Below are 17,569 nucleotides of genomic sequence, written 5' to 3'. Positions count from 1 at the left end.
AAGCTAAGGCTGTCTGCCAAGGGTCTCAGGAATGGCAGAGTCAAGGATAACCCAGGTCTGTCCTCGACCAAGAATGGTTTCTTCCCCCACAGCACACAGTTTCTAAACAGACAATTCTGCAGTGGGTTGCACATTTTTTTAAGAGATGATGCTAGTATCTTTGAAAGATTTCCTTTTTTCTTGGTGTTTGGCCTGAGCAGTGGTCATAAAAGATGTTGACTCTGACCATCAGATCGTGTGGGGCTAGTTTCCTCTGACATTTTGTATTCTGCTGTTTCACAGGCCGTACAGACGTTGCCTTTGTATAATGCTTAGTTTAACATTTTTATTTGATGTAATTTGATATGGTTCATTTGATGGGGATTGTTTAAATGAACTGCTGGTTTTCTTTCTTTTCCCCCACTCTTCTCTCCCTCTCCTTGTTTGTTGTATCTATTTAAGAAAGGCTATGGGCTGGCTTCAGGACAGATGTCAGGTAACGCTCTATTTGTCAAAACATCAAGTGACTACACAGAAAACTGTGTGGTCCCCCGCCCCCCCGTGAGTGACATTAAAATAACCGATGCCACAGTAAGTCCCCTCCAGCCAGTGGTTGCCTTCATATTTTACACAAGTGCTTTAGTGAGCAAAATAAATGAGCTTGTTTTGTGAGAGATGTCTGCATGCTTCCTCCCCTGGATGATAAAATTAGTTTTTTATAGCACATAAATATGTATAATGATGAGCCCTTGCATACAAGGTTCTTATGAAGTGCTTTTACGGCTGTGCCCTGAAGGAAATACCAAGACCATTTGCAAGTACAGTAGGGCTGGCAGTCATTTAAAGGTTTCAATTTTCCTTTGGAAGGCTTGGGACTTGGGGTGAGCCTCAAATTAATTCACTGCTCAAATTGTGTTGAGATTAGATTTTACTCCACGTCTCTGTATCCCAGTCTTTAGTGGTGTGAGAGGAATGCAGTTTTTACTTGGAAATCTTTTTTTTTTTTTTGAGACAAAGCTTTTTAGGAACAGAAGTGTAGTCTAGAAGAAAACAGATGAACAAATGCAAATTTTTTGCTCATCGAATGAAATACAGCATTTCTAGGAGGAAGAATGAAGAGTTTGGTGGCTTCAGGTTTTTCTTTTTGCCAGGGAAAGAGACCAGATATGCACTGTTGTTCTTTATTCAGACATGCCATAACATTAGAGATCCTTCCAGATCATTCAGGCTGGGTGTATGTGTGACATTGCCCAAGATAAACTCTTATGTATCCAGGCACCTCTAGATCTCTGTCTCAACTTGGGATACGCTGATTCACTGATTTTCCTGAGGGCAGTCGCAGGGTGTACAACAGGTGTGCCCAGGAAGCCCAATGCCCAGGCAACCCAGGGTAGCAGCTCCTTATGCACCACAAATGTGCCCAGGCTGTCCTCACCACCTGTTATTCCCATTGCCTTGGAATTTCAGCCTACCCAAAGCTCTTTCTTAAAAGGCAGCCTCATTTTGTGTGTCTGGGCCCTGCTATAATTTAATCAGTCTTTAGAGCATTCCTCCCTGAGGAAAAGTGTTTCTGGAGGCTTGTATCTCAAGCTCTTGCTTCAGTTGTACCCACTAGGCATTTGTGCAATTGATTGAGGACTAAATAGTTGACTTGTGCCTGGATGCTCCTACTGGGCTCCAGCCTTACCATTTCACATTGAGGCTTTGGAAACAGCTCAAGTTAAAAGCCAAATGTGAGGGGAGCACCCAGCAGAGGGAGGGGAGGCCATTAGTCCATTAGTGTAGAACTAGTGGTGAGAAGCTCAGGGTCTAAGTCCTGTGTCCGCTCCCTTGGTGGCCAAAGGTAAGCCACTGAACTAGGAAAAACTTGCTTCCTTATTCCTGGTATGATGAAGCCAGTACTTAACTACCTGTCCTGCAGACACCACAAAGGATCAAATAAGCTGAACATATAATGATAAATATTGTTATTTTAGTCAGAAACTTCATACTTTTTTCTTTTTCTTTTTTAAAGATTTTTATTTATTTATTCATGAGAGACACACAGAGAGAGAGAGAGAGAGAGGCAGAGACACAGGCAGAGGGAGAAGCAGGCTCCATGCAGGGAGCCCGACTTGGGACTTGATCCCAGGACCCTGGGATCACTCCCTGAGCCGAAGGCGGGCGCTAAACCGCTGAGCCACCAAGTGATCCCCTTCTTTTTTTTTTTTTTTTTTTAAAGATTTTATTTATTTATTCTTGAGAGAGAGAAGGAGAGACAGAGCCAGAGACACAGGCAGAGGGAGAAGCAGGCTCCATGCACCGGGAGCCCGATGTGGGATTCGATCCCGGGTCTCCAGGATCGCGCCCTGGGCCAAAGGCAGGCGCCAAACCGCTGTGCCACCCAGGGATCCCCCCCTTTTTTTTTTTTTTAAAGATTGTATTTATTCCTGAGAGACACTACTTTTTTCTAATTGAAACAAAAATACCTGCTCGTAATTTCACCAGCTTCCCCCCACAAAAAAAATCCCTTTATTTTAGTGAACTTTCTAGCAGTATGTTTTCTGTGTCTCTTTCATTTACTAATTGGTGCCAGTGAAATTCATTTACTGATTGAGATTATACGAATTCTACAATTTTGTACCTTAAAAAATACAATAATGAATTTTCAAAAGACATTAAAACCAGTGGCCAGCATCATGTGGATGACACTCAGTGGTTTGCCAGGTGGACATAGCATGGTCCACTTGTAGCTTAACCTTTGTGGTTGGACGCCTTGTCCCTAAGCACTTCCACTGCACTGTAATGGCCATGACCATTTTTTGCCAGTTGCTTCTTGAAAGTGGCCACGGACACACCACTCTGATTCACTTTCTTTCTCTGCCTTCGGATAGCCCTGGAAAGCATGCCACTAGGGGAGCAAAACTAAATATTTTCTACCATTTCTGAGTAGAATCATTGATTGTATACATAGATGTGATAACACAGAATTTTAAAAGAACTCTGATGATCTTTTCGGTTCCCAGAGGTTTGAGCCTCTTGTGAATAGTGTTCCTGAATCACCTTTTTGGATGCATTTTTGAATATCACTTTTGCCCTCTGTTTTATGAGTTTAGCTGTATAAAATGGGTTAACACTGGCATCGTTGTGCAATCCCTTTTTATTCACTAGACAACTGGGGAATGGTTCAGATAAGCCATAGTCCAAGGCAAGCTGTTGTGTCATCAAATAACCTTTGATCTTAGTGTACTTCTCAGAGCGGCCTAGTGTGCTTTGAGGTTGTCAGGATCAGTGTCTGAAACTCATTGTTAAGGTCAGAATTTTGATAAGGTCAGAGGTGTCTGATTCAACGTGTTACGTGTGTTACTCACGCAAGTGTTTGCCGATCTTTGGTGCTGCACAAATGCTAAAGTTTAATGTGTGAATGCTAGAGGTGATCATTTGTAGCCAATTCACAGAACTGAGTTGGACTTTTGCAATGAGTTGCCAAGAGAGTGGTATTAGTAATCTTTTTTTCTCTTCTTCAAAATGAGAACAATAGTGGTTGGCAGTGATTTCCTCCAGTTTATCTCTTGCAGAGAAGCGAGTTGCTTGCTAAGGTTGAGCTCCTGGTTTCACGGAGCAGTAGAAGACTTATTGCTTCATAGATTTTGAGGTAGTCGTTGGTATTTGTTTTGATAGTTTTGTGTTTTTCTAAGCCAGACTCATTTAATGTAAACAAGTCATTAAGACTAATGCTTTTTGGAGAAGTTGGCACAACATCTTTCTTGGCCATTATCAGTGCTGGTTGATTAATGAATCACCATTAATGGCAGCACAACATTGAATATACCCTTTTCTGTTAACTCAGTGATTCTCAGTTCCCAGAGTCTCTGAGTCAGCAGGTCTCAAGTAGGGCCTGGGAATTTGCATTTCTGACAGGTTCCCAGGTGGTTCTCATGTTGCTAATCTAGGGAACTGCATTTTCATAAGGGCTCAAGAGTCCAGGCTCCTAAGAAGTTTTATATCTGAAATGAAATTCTTCAGTGACCAGGAAGCCTTCTCACACAGTCTAGGCCATGGTATCATACTGTCCTGGTCTGAAAAGGACATTGGTGGACTCACTCTTTGTGAGTGCCATGCAGCACATAGGAGACTCTTTGGAGATAAATGTCTTATGCACAGCTTACACTGGGTTGCTTGTTAAGGAGGCTGACCTGAAGTTACCTAGTCTCATGAGCAAAAGAGCTTACCGTTGCATCTTTCCAGACATGTTAGATACCTGAGATAAACCACATCATCAGTCATACAATTGTAGAAACTAAAAATCTTATAGAGGCCAGAAAGGATAAACTTTGTGTTGTGGCATCTAGAACGTGAACTTGAATTTACGGTTTCTTAGGATAGAATCCTGATATCAAATTGGCGATTGTACCAAATAAGAGTTTTAATTTTAATCTTTGACAGAGTTAGTATCAGCCATTTTAGACAATAAGCACTAAAATAATACTTCATCAAGAAGGCTTGTGGGAATGTGGCAAGACTCCCACCCTGTCGTGTCTTTACTGAATCACAGCCATCTTGAATCTCTACTAAAATAGAAATACCGTTTTTTGCAAGTGTTGGCCCAAATGTCTTTGTGGGTTGTTTTTTTTAAGATTTTATTTATTTATTATTGAGATACATACACACACACACACACACACACAGAGAGGGGGAGGGCAGAGACACAGGCTCCCCGAGGGGAGCCTGATGTGGGAATCCATCCCAGGACCTGGGGATCATGACCTGAGCCAAAGGTAGACGCTCAACCGCTGAGCCACCCGGGTGCCTCTGCCCAAGTGTCTTTGCTGTGTGCAGTACAGTGCACAGTGAAGAAGCACCTTTGCATGTGTTTATCAGCCTCTCTACTTGCCCAGTGCATTCCCTCCTGGGTTGGAATGAACGCTGTCAAGCAGATGATCCACGTGTGAAGTCTTCTATCAGACCATTTCAGAGAGATGTAGGCCTTCTGACAGCCAGTGTGTGTGAGGCATACATATAATGAAAAGTTGTAATTTTACTTCAGAAGGGCAGGGATGTGACCAGAGCTGTGGCTTGCAGACAGCCTGGCACTCAGGGGTGGGAGGCCACTGGGGAGTTGATTTTGGTTCAGTTCCACTGACGCTCAGCTACAGTTTTAGGGTTGGTTTCCCAACTGCATGGCTTTCTGCAGAGGTGCTGGCTGCCAAGTCACACACGGAGTTGGTTTGCGTGTTCCTTCAGGGCTTGGGGCTATTCGTTTCTCTCAAAACCCCAGACATGGAGGCTTTGGGGAAGAGTGAGAAATGCTATTAATAATTTATTTGAAAAGGGTTTCTATTTAGTGAAAGTGTTGAGCAAGCAAACAAGATAGTGTGGAATTAACTACCTTAAAAAAATCTATTGAGTCTTTTAGCTAAGAACAGATTTTTTGCTTATTTTAGACAGAAGTGAAATTCAGATGAACTATTAGAGAACAAATCGCCTGTATATTGGGTGACAAAAGATATCTTTCAAAAAATGTCTCAAAACTCTTGCATGGTGAGATTAGTTGGGGAGGTCTCCTTTTTAAGTGTAATTTTTGTTGCTATTTATAGGATGATAGATTTTCTCAGTCTGTTAGTGAGGTCCCATGATTTTAGAAATAAAACAATATTTTAAAAACGAAATCAAGCAATTACAGACTCACACATGTGATTTTACCTCATTTTCCTCTCCCCACAGCGGATAACATAGTATACAGGATACACAAGATTGATTTAACTGGCTTTTTAGTCGTGTGTCTCTGAAAAAGTCTCTAGTTATTTCCCTTGGGCCTCTCAGTTCTGGTAGCCTTTTTTTTTTTTTTTCTTTCTTTTTAAAGATTTTATTTATTTGAGAGAGAGAGGGAGAGAGGGAGTGAGCACCAGTGAAGTAAGGGTCAGAGGCAGAGAGAGAATCTTAAGCAGACTCTGGGCTGAGTGTGGAGCTTGATTTGGGGATCATGACCTGAGTTGAAACCAAGAGTCAGACACTCAGCCACATGAGCCACCCAAGTGCCCCTGTTTTCTTTTTTGAATTAAAAAAATAAAAATAAAAATGAAAGGAATTTTACTTTTTTAAAAAGATTTTATTTAAAAAAAAAAGATTTTATTTATTTATTCATGAGAAGCACACAGAGAGAGGCAGAGACATAGCAGAGGGAGAAGCAGGCTCCCTGCAGGGAGCTGGATGCAGGACTCAATCCTGGACCCTGGGATTACATCCTGAGCCAAAGGCAGATGTTCAACTGCTGAGCCACGCAGGTGTCCCTGAAAGGAATTTTAAAAAACAAAGCTCAGTTTCCCAAAATCATTGGCTGCTTTTTTTTTTTTTTTCTTAATGGTGGTGGAGAGGTCTTTTTATTTATCAGATTTAATGAGAAAACTTTACAAAGCTATAATCATAATATAAAATTTGGGACTTTTAAAAAAGTTTTTATTTAAATTCCAGTTAACATATCATGTAATTTTTTTTCTTTTACGTAACGTGTAATGTTAATATTAGTTTCAGGTGTACAACATAGTGATTTACTCTTCTATACATCATCCAGTGCTCATCATGACCAGTGTGCTCCTTCATCCCCATCATTTGTTTCACCCATTCCGCTCCCTCCCACTTCTCCTCTGGTGACCATCAGTGTTTTCTCTAGAGACAAGAGTCTATTTCTTGGTTTTTCTCTCTCCCTCTCTTATTTTCCTTTGCTTATTTGTTTCTTAAATTCCACATATAAGTGAAATAATAAAGTTTTTGTCTTTCTCTGACTGACTTTGCTTAGCATAATACCTTCTAGCTCCATCCATATTGTTGCAGATGGCAAGATTTCAGTCTTTTTTTTTATTTCAGTCTTTTTGATGGCTTAGTCATATTCCATTGTGTATATATACCACATCTTCTTTATCCGTTCATCAGTTGATGGGCATCTGGGCTCTTTCCATAATTTGGCTATTGTAGATAATGCTGCTATAAACATCGGGGTGCAAGTATCCCTTCAAATGAGTAGTTCTGTATCTTTTGGGTAAATATGTAGTAGTGCAATTGCTGGATCATAGAGTAGTTCTACTTTTAACTTTTTAAGGACTCTCCATACTGTTTTCCAGAGTGGCTGCCTCAGTTTGTGTTCCAAGGATGGAGGTAGGGAGTATTATGCCAGGTGAAGTCAGTCAGAGAAAGACAAATATCATATGATTTCACCTATATGTGGAATTTAATAAGCAGACAAACGAGTGTAGGAGAGGAAAAAAGGAGAGAGGCAGAGTAAGAGACACACTCTAGAAAACAAACTGATGGTTACAGGGGTGGTGGGCAGAGATGAGGGATGGGTGAAACAAGCGATGGGTCTTAAGGAGCATACATGTCTTGATGAGCAGTGGGTGTTGTATGGAAGTGTTGAATCACCATATTGTATATCTGAAACTAATATTACACGGTATGTTAACTGGCATTTTAAAAAAACTTAAAAAAAAAAAAAGATTCCAGTGTTATTTTTACCAAAGTAGAAAAAAATCCAAAATATTTTAAAGTTTTCATAGTTATTTGGATTGTTTAATGCTCTTTTGAAATGATGAACCATCATTTACTGACTCCCCCTGCCACCACATCTTACTGAACCATAAGGTCAATTTTGATTTTGGAGGGTATTTGACATTATTGTGATAATTTGACATAGTGTAACAATGAACATGTCAATTCAGCTTTTATTCCTCTGTTGAAATTAGGGTTAAAATTTTAAATTATTTTTATGGTGCTTGATATGTTCCATAACTTTTAAATTAAATGTTTTTTATTTATTTGGTTTTCAGAATTTGGGGACTGTCTCTAAATTTACTAAATGGAAAATTGAAAATTTTATGAAGCATAAAAATACTGAGCCTTCTCACCCAGGAATAACCTCATAGGTTCTGGTTGGCAGAAGTAATCATAGCTGTCATCGCTGAGAAACTTTTTTTTAGATTTTATTTATTTGAGAGAGAGAGAGCAAGCACAAGCAGGTTGAGCAGCAGAAGGAGAAGGAGACGCAGACTCTTCACTGGGCAGGGAGCCCGATGCAGGGCTGGATCCCAGGACCCTTGGATCATGACCTGAGCCTAAGGCAGCCACTTAACAGACCAAAGGCACCCAGGCACCCCACTGAGAAACTCCTTTGTGCTAGGTGCTCTGTACATCTGAGTGTCTTCTGGCATCACTAGTACTATTGATTGAATTGAGTAAAATGGCTCCTAGAACGAGAATAGTATTCCTGAGCCTAAATTAGTAAACTAAAAATAAAATTGGTTTTTTAGCCATAGGATTTGGTTTATTAAATTGTAGGCCAGGCAACAAGTTCTTAAACCGCAGAGTGCCATGACTTCTTTTTTTTCTGGCATTAACCGAATGGTGTTATTTACGCTGATGGTTCCATTTGTAAACTAGATCATGCCCTGCTTGGCTTTTGAATGCCTGGTAATAATGTGCCTTAATTGTGGGTCAGTGAAGCCAAACTAATTGCTTTTTGGGCTCTTGGATTGCCTTTTTAATTTGCAGTATAATATAGTCTCTACCAGAAATGCACTTATGTATTGTCATTTAAGTAAAACCTATTAAAATCATTTGCAGACAACAGAATGCCTGATATTTTGTCCATATCTTGCAATTATGTACTTGTAATTTACAAGTACCCTTTTTTTAAGTGCCTTTGTATCCTTTCCTTTGGAGGTATGCATAAAGTGACTGATATGTTTCATATCTGTGTGATAGCTTTCTTTACCAAACATTGTTTTGCTTTGTGCTTTTAATATGTTTTAAATGACAGTAATAGCATGAGCTGCTGAGATGGTCACTTACTTCAGACTGTGTAATTCACTCAATAAGATTGGCATTTATCCAATGACTTTCCATCTCAGTTAAAAAAAAAAAAAAAAAAGATACCGGTGTTGTCATTCTCAGCTCACAAAACACCAATCATAGGGGTTCCCTTTATAATTTTTAGGAACAGTTGTTAAGAAGTCAGTAAGATGGTTAGCATTCTGTAATGTTTGTTTTCTCTCACTTTCCCTTGATTAATGTGAGCAAACCTGCAGAGGACTTCCTTTTGACTCTTCGATGTCTAATTTCATTCATTTAACTAATATTTATTGAGTAGCTTTTGAGTGTCAGGAACTTTTGTAGCTGTTGGGGATACCAAAGATTGTTTTTTTCATATTTATTTATGATAAATATTTAGTCCTAGAGAAAAATCTTTGAAGTGAATTGTAAGTACTTTTTTCAAATGATTTCAGATGGAGTAATATAATTAAGAGGCATCTAAGAAGCATTTAGTAAAGATTTTAATGGATGCTTGTATATGGTTTTTAATAGAAATGAGCCCGTTGTCTGTTTTTCTTTTCTTTTTGTAGGTTATTTCTTATGAGAGTCATGGATATCCCCTATCTAAACTTGGAAGGACCAGACTGTAAGTGATTTTTATTTTCTCATTGCATCTGCACGTTGAAGTGTGTGGTCTGGAAGGGATAACAGGAAAAATATTACCGAAGAAAGAGCTTTATTCACGTAAAAACAGGCAGTGATTTTGTGGTTGATATGAATAGTATGCTTAAGTTAATGGTACCCTTGGGTCTTGATTAACTCCTCTCTTTACTTACATTTTCCAGTTTATGCATGAGTTGAATTTTAAAAGAATATATATCTTCTCTTCATTATTTTGTTTTCACTCAGAACTCAGATTCATAATACTCTATAAATACACATAATAAATTTCGAGATGGCTAGCTATGTCAGTAACTAGAAGTTCTCCATTTTCCAGTTATTTGAATATGTATATATTGAAGTTGGGTAGGTTTTTTTTTTTTTTTTTTTTTCCTCCTTCTTTTTCATTGAAAACCTTGGAAGGCTTGTCTGTATGGGAAGTGGTTGCTGCTGTTTTGGATTATTCTCTACTTTCTCCTCCTTCCTGTCCCATTCTTCTGTTCCAATGCTCGTGCTAGTCTGGGTTTATTTGCCTTAATCCACACCACAGGGATATAGAAATGGGTGAGCTCTACCCAATGGTAATAGTCATTGTAGTGATGATCAGAACACATAGATTGCCCTCTAGATTAGACTTCTATTTTGATACACTCTTCTCACAACAGTTCTGCAAGCTAAACATCATCATTCCCAGTTTATAGCCATGAGTGGCTAAAGCAGTTCGGTCTCTTGCTCAGAGGTGCACAGTTGAGTGGTGGGTCTGAGGTTAGAACATAAGACTGTGACTCAGGACTGTTTCTACTTAAACTCAGTCCATCGGATTTTGGACGGTGGTGCTAAGTAAACATACTAACAAGTAGATTAACAGTAAAAAGTTAAACACTTAGTGAAATGTCTTGAACAAAGTAGCCATTTTTCCCCCCTTGAAATAATTTTCATGGGAACTTCATGAGCAGAGGTGGTATGCATAGAATTGTCAGGATTCAATCCATTGTGAGTTCTATAAAGTATCAGAGCCGAAGTTGAGGCTAAGATGGCAGAGTCATACCATTCCTAAAAATACTTTTAGGAGTTGCTTGGTAATCATGAGTCATTCCCAGCAGTTCCTCAAGAGAGCTGGGGGTTAGCTTCATTAAAGAACCACTGGTGTGTCATTCACTTTTCAGTTGTCAACCTTTTATCAAAAATTTGTCCCATAGTGCAACCAAAACGTGATCATGTTCTTCATGTGACATTCCCCAAAGAATGGAAAACCAGTGACCTTTACCAGCTTTTCAGTGCCTTTGGTAAGTAAATCACAAGTGCATGTGTAGTTTTAGGATTTTGCTATGTTTCTGGTCTGTCCAGGTGGCCGCAGGTACAACGACAACTTCAGCTTGGACGTGAAAGAGTATTACCATGCAAGGGTTTGATCTCACTCATCGAATTTTTCAAGGTTTGGTATATTGGTATCTTTGTACTAACATGATCTGTGGAACTTTTAATAGCACCCTACAATAGAGTGCTATTATTAATCCACAGAAAGCAGGATACTATTACTATGACTGCCCTTACTGCTGACCATTGAAAATGAATCTAGGCTGAGGATAAATCATTTTTAAGATTAAATTCAGAGGGAAGGTCTGTTTCGTAAGGACAGGCGGTCACTGCTTGACATTGAATAGTCCAAGCAGATGAACGCAGATGTTTGAGAGGACCAAAAGATGAATTATGTGTGCAGTAGGGCTCTTCTCCTAATTCCTTTCTCTCAGATCAGGTGATAGGTTAAAAGGAACCGTCTTCTGATTAGGGTTCATAAAGACCGTTCTGATTGTCAGTTTCCAGCAGTGCCTGTTTATTTTAGTAAATGAAATATTTAAGCTGTTCTCTTTGGAAATTCTTGGATAAAGTAATGGCAGCACAAACCTAAGTGGGCAATAATAAGACTGTTTAGTGTTTATGTACCTCAACAGGCTGGTATGTGGTCATTTAAAAAATATTTGAAGAGTTTATTAAAAGGTGGTGAAATGTTTGTTTTAAGGTTTAGTGTAAAAAGCAGATGCAAGTAGGGCTCCTATACAACTAATACTTTTTTTTTTTTTTTATAATACCTTGTATAGATCAGACTGAAAGGAAGCCTCATGCTAGTATCACTGACTGCTTCAGATAGGTTTTTTTCTTCTTTATGCTTTTCTGTATTTTTATTTTTATTTTTTAGGGAAGGAGGGAGGGGGAGAGAGAGAGAGAAAGGAGGGGAAGGGGAGAGGGAGACCAAGACAATCTTAAGCAGACTCCACACCCAGCGCAGAGCCTGACAAGGGGCTCCATCTCAGGATTTGGCTATCCATCTCAGGACCCTAAGCCTATCTCAGGACCTGAGCTGAAATCAGGAGTCGGATGCTTAACCAATCAAGCCATTCAGGCATCCCAACTTTTCTGTATTTTCTAAAATAAGTATGTTTATAAGTAAAACACTTTATAGACTTAATTTTGGAAAAGTAAGCAGAAGGTAAGTTTCAGGAAAGTTATCCTAGTCTTTGGAGATGATCTCAATGACTTCTGAAATTCTAGTCCTGCTTTTTAATTTAAATACAGATCTAGAAATGCAGTTGGATTTCACAGCTCATTTCTTTGAGGGTTTTGATGTTGTTGCTGTATTTTCTCAGTTTGTATTGTTAAGTTCTTATCTCTCTGTAGTCAGCCTTTAATTGGCTAAATTAAGTAGAATGCTCTGAGTAGAATTTTGTTTTCATTTTAATGAAAAGGAATCAGTTGGGTGATACTGGACAGGTAGCTTCTGTATCTTTGTGTCCTCATTGGAGATGGTGATGTTGATGTTTGTAAGACCACTTACTATATATAAGCATTGGATGAGGATTAAATGAGCTGATTCATGGAAAGCAATTAGGATAGTATGTGGCATATAGCACTACTTAGAGCCTGTTCACTATTATTATTTATTGAAAACACACAAGGTGGAGAAGTGACTTTTGTAATTGAGCAAGTTATTAGGGATCCTTACTGTGCAGTAGGGCATGAGTTTTTGTCCTATGACAGAGCAGTTTGCAAGCCTTTGAAAATTTGGGGAGGAATTAAAACATTCTTTGATTATTAAATTCCAGTGATGTCTGCCCATTTTTAGTAATTCTAGTCTTCCATGTTTTTTCAAGAAGAGCGGTAGCCAAATAATTAGACCTGGATATCAGATATCCAAATGAAGTCTGATAGTGATCTAAATGGTCAAATGCTCCCTTTACTTTTATTTCAACATTACAGGTAACATTCATATATCCTGGATTGATGATACATCAGCATTTGTTTCTCTCAGCCAGCCGGAACAAGTACAGATTGGTAAGTGCTTTGGACATTTGTTTTGTAAATTAATTAAAGTGGGAGCTCACCTTCCTTATAGTGTAGGTTCCATTAGCTGATTAACAAGCACTGCAGCTTGGTTGGTTCAGAGCTGTCTCTAAAATAAAGGAGATAATTAGTACGTATCACGTGTAGGTGAGAAAATAAGACAAATGTATTAATTCATTAGACATACTATGTAATGTATCTTTTCACTTCCTTCCTGTTCCCTTCCATTGCACTTTTTCTAAAACGGGTTACAGATTTGCTTTGAAAATTAAAAGCAGCAAATTCAGAGGAATGGGGAACACCAAAAGGTGATACCTGTATTCTCCTTTCATCTCTGTACTTTTTCCATATATTTATAAGTTTTTGTGATCTATTCATTTCATTAAACTTGTATGGAATACTGGTTTTACAAACTGAAAGATATTTTATTTGTTTTTAAAATAGGATGGTAGAAAGATGGAACGCCACATCTCTTACTGGACCCTAAATAATTTTGATATTAACCATCTCAAAATGTTCTCTTTTCTTAGGATGAAAAGTTATTGAATAAAATATGTATTGTTCAGCTACTTATTCAAATAGATTTCAAGTTTTTCTGGTGCTTAATAATGTAGGAGAAAATTAAATTTTTTCTTCTTATTTAATAAGGTGCCACATACTAAAACTCTGTAATTCTGAGAATGTAACTATATGAGTAATTACGTAGAAAACTTCCACAAATATACATATTCAAATCAGAGTATTTTGGTGGTGGTACTTAATTCTATGACCATTGCAGGACTATATAGGCTATATTGTAGTGAAAAGCTTGAGCTCTGCGATCATGCTGCTGCACTACTTCTAGTTGTGTGACCTTGGGCAAGTTATTTCATCTTGAGAAACCTCTGGTTATCTCTGTAAACTGGGATGATAGTATGGGCTTACTGGGATTATTGTTAGGATTACATGAGATTTCATGTATATATATTTCATATATTTCATATATATATGAATATATATATACCGTGGCAGAGCTTTGAACTTTTACAATGGTCATTAATAGTGGATTTCATTGTGAGGTGTACTTTGGGAGCACATGACACCAAGAATTAGTGTTGGATGCAGGGTGCGAATGTTTTCACTTGTTAATAGAGAGACCACTGAGATGGTGCACAAAAGAACTGATAATTAGAGAGCTGAAGATAACTTCAAGGGGGGGGAAGGGACTCTGAGAACATAGCGAGGTATTCTGTGGCCATAAGGATGCAGAACCAGAACTCCTGGCTGGAAGTCCAATCAAACCTCCTCTGCTCAGCTTCTCCCTTTAGATTTCCCGCTGGTCACACTTGGGTGACATTGAAACTCTGCAGTGGGATGGAAGGAGATGCAAAGGCTTGGAAGCCAGACTGCCCCAGGGACTAACCTCGCCTGTACCACCTGTCAGCCCAGTGTCTTTGGGCAGGTTCCGTAAACTCAGAAAGCCTCGGGCTCCTCTGTCTGAGAGGTGGAGGCAATGATGGTTCCTTTGTGAAATGAGATCACGGACATTAAGTGCCCAGCAGGGAGCCTGGCACTCCACTAGCAGTGCTTGACAAATGCTAGGTAATTATTAAAATATCTGCTTGGCCTCCCTTGCCGTGAACAGTAAAAATGAGAGTCTGTAAAAGCTCTAAGACACTAGCTGGTGGTGTCTGCTTGCAAATACAAGCATAATTCCTTGTTTATGTGTATGGGTGTCAGTGATGCTTTTCATGTTGCCGTTATACCACATTTGATGTCCTGTGAGGATTGCTCCCTCACTTATGATTGAAAGATGCCTCAAACAGTAGCCTCCCAGCTCAGTATTTCACTCAGTGATACCTAAAATCTGGGAGCTGCATTTCAGAATCACGTTGCCACAGAAGCTCTGCAGTGTGATTGTTTTTCCTTGTGTGTTGCTTCCCTGAGGGCAACATCGAGTCCATCTTCTTCCCCATTGACTCCTTCTTTAGTGCTTGGAATGCACTGTGGCTTGAGTAACTCAATGTGTGCCTGAGTCAGTAACATGGGGAAAAGGCCAAGGTGAAAGTGTGACCTTCTTACCTTTTTCCTCCTAGATCAAGTAGATGACTGTTGTGTCTTGATATATGCAGCTTTACTAGTAAAGTCTAAGTTTCCATTGTTGTCTCTTACACAAAAGACATCTCTTTTCTTTTTAAGATTGTATTTATTTATTTGAGAGAGAAGAGGTAGAGAGCACAGGCAAGGGGGAGGGGCAGAGGGAGAGGGAGAAGCAGACTCCTGCTGAGCAGGGAGGGTGATGTGGGGCTCAGTCCCAGGACCCTGGGATCATGACCTGAGCCACAGGCAGACGCTTAACTGACTGAGCCACCCAGGCACCCTCACAAAAGACAGCTCCTAACATAAATACCTGGCCATTTGCATGTGCCGTGCCTGTGACCATAATTCTCTTTGCCACAAACCATCCTCTTCCTCCAGAGCTTGGCTGTGTCCCACTTCCCTCATCGCAGCTTAAACATCCATTTCTCTGAATGTCTTCCCTGGCTCCCTGTGCAGGGGATTGGACCCCATTTTCTGTGCCAGCCTGGCCTCCTCTACTGACATGTCATGTTTTGACTGTCTTCTCTGGTAGACTATAAACTCTCTGAGAGCAGGGACCAGACCTCTTGCTCACCATTGTGTTTTCAGTGCTCAGGGTAGTGACTGACATTAGCAAAGAAGTTAAATGTTTGTTGAGCCCAGTAAGTGATATTCGGGGTATAATGACTTAGCAATGCCTTTCTGCATGGGCCGGATATATATATATATATATGTCTCTGGTCTTTTGCTGTGATTTATAAAATTATGCAGATGTTTCATTGAAAGACAGTGTAAAATCTGGTTTTTATAGCAGTTCTTTTAATGACAAGAGAGACCCAGGATGTCTAAAGTGCTGCAAACCCTATTAATGTTATCTTAAACAAATTACTTATTCATTTCAGCGGAAACAGAGGGCCTGTAGATCAATAACGTAACATTGGAAAAATCATTAAATGCCTATTTATATAGCAGCTTGTAATGGCTTCTTTGGCGCTGTTACAGACTGATTTTTGATTTACATTTAAGAAGCTGCTTCTTACCTGACACCTGTCTTTTTCTTTTGATAGCACTAAATCTAATCAAGATATTTTAAAAAGCCATTTTCAGTATCTTGAATATGAAAGTTCTCTTTTTCTGCAGAACTTTGTTGTACTAATTTTTTTTTGTTGTACTAATTATTAAAACCCTTCTCTGAAACTAATAATATATAGTATATGTTAATTAAATTGAATTTAAATAAATTAATTTAAAAAAACCACCTTCTACCAAGTGCTATTTGGTTTGGTTGCTGATTTTTTGTTTGTTTGCAAGAGATTAGGTGAGCATTCCAGTGGCTTTGGGGTTGTCCAAGTGGTGAGAGCCCATACCAGCCATACATTCAACATTATATTCCCTTGTAGCTCTTCAGATGAGATAGTACATGACCATGGAGAACATCACCTATTCTCACTGTTTAAGAATTTTCCTCAAAGTAGCAGAGTAAGAGATCATCACCTTTAAGGGTCACATCTGAATAGCTCATTCATATTTAAGATTTTTATATTCCTAATGTAGTTTTGTTAAATGAGGGAGGGACCCAGCAATATTTTAAAAGTCAGAGAACCTTTTAGTCATACTCTCAATATTTAGCCATTGAGTATTTTTGAGTGTCCTAAACGCATTATAAATTTTCATATGAATAGCTTGAGAGAAAAATAACCTTCTCATTTATTTTGAAAGCTGGAAATTGCAGTGCACTACCAGAAATTTATAAAAACACAAAAATTGATAAAAGCACTTTAAAAGATGTAGAAACCTGACAATTATTTTGTAAAAGCAGCACAAATTCAGGTACTTGTATAAATTACTGATATGCTGCCTTAGGAGCTTGTTCAGGGACAGTGTGTTGGGATGGAGGGAGAAACTTGCTTCATTTTAGTCTAGGGTATGAGTGTGTTTATATTAAATTGTACTTTCAAAAGCACAGCTTTTATTTGTGAACAGATGAATATTAGAGTTGTGGATATGACTGGAGGCCATTGTTCAATACTGTTTTGCTGAAAGGTGCTTATAACTTTAAACTTTACCTGTGCTTTTTTTGTTCTCCTTTTAATGTCTGCAGAATTTGTAGTGATAACTGCTTGCTTTACATGCAGTATTGGTGATTTGTGTTCTCATTTTTCCTTGATCACACTAGCTGGGGGATACTGATTTTGATGATCTTTTCAAAGAGCCAGCTTTTGCCTTAGTTGTATTGTTTGTTTTTGTCTGTGTGCTGTATTTCTGCTTTTTCTCCTTAGTTTTTTTTTTTTTTTTTAAGATTTATTTATTTATTTTAGGGACAGAGAACAGAGAGCGCTCATGAGCATGAGTGGAAAGGGTAGAGAGAGAGGGAGAGAGACTTTCAAACTGACTCCATGCTGAGTGTGGAGCACAATGTGGGGCTTAATCTCACAATCCTGAAATTATGACCTGAGCTGAAATTCAGCTTGTCATTAAATTATTCAGCTTGTCATTAAATTCTCTTGTCATTAAAATATAAGATTCAGCTGCTAAACCAACTGCGCCACCCAGGCACCCCTTTCTTCCTTTTTTTCTCCGTTCTTTTTCCTTTTTCTTTTCCTTTTCCCTTTCCTTTTCCCTTTCCCTTTTCCTTTTCATTTTCCTTTTCCTTTCCCTGTACCCAATCTAGGGCTCAAACTCACAACCCCAAGATGAAGAGGCACATAGTCCTTCAGTTGAGCCAGCCAGGTGCCCTCTTTCCTTCCTTTTA

General features: G+C 39.0%; 1 protein-coding gene across 2 annotated transcripts in view; it reads left to right on the top strand.

Moving 5' to 3' along the window:
* PARN (poly(A)-specific ribonuclease) overlaps positions 1–17,569 on the top strand; it is a 155,413-nt gene that overhangs the window by 45,062 nt on the left and 92,782 nt on the right. For both annotated transcript variants that reach the window (XM_072835860.1, XM_072835859.1), the window contains exons 19-21: positions 9,351–9,406; positions 10,620–10,706; positions 12,676–12,750. In XM_072835860.1, coding sequence (XP_072691961.1) covers positions 9,351–9,406; positions 10,620–10,706; positions 12,676–12,750 — 218 coding nt within the window. The remainder of the gene's footprint in view (positions 1–9,350; positions 9,407–10,619; positions 10,707–12,675; positions 12,751–17,569) is intronic.

The sequence above is a fragment of the Canis lupus genome, chromosome 8, assembly GCF_048164855.1.
Source record: "Canis lupus baileyi chromosome 8, mCanLup2.hap1, whole genome shotgun sequence".
Taxonomy (NCBI): Eukaryota; Metazoa; Chordata; class Mammalia; order Carnivora; family Canidae; genus Canis; species Canis lupus.
This window is presented reverse-complemented; position numbering and strand designations above follow the sequence as displayed.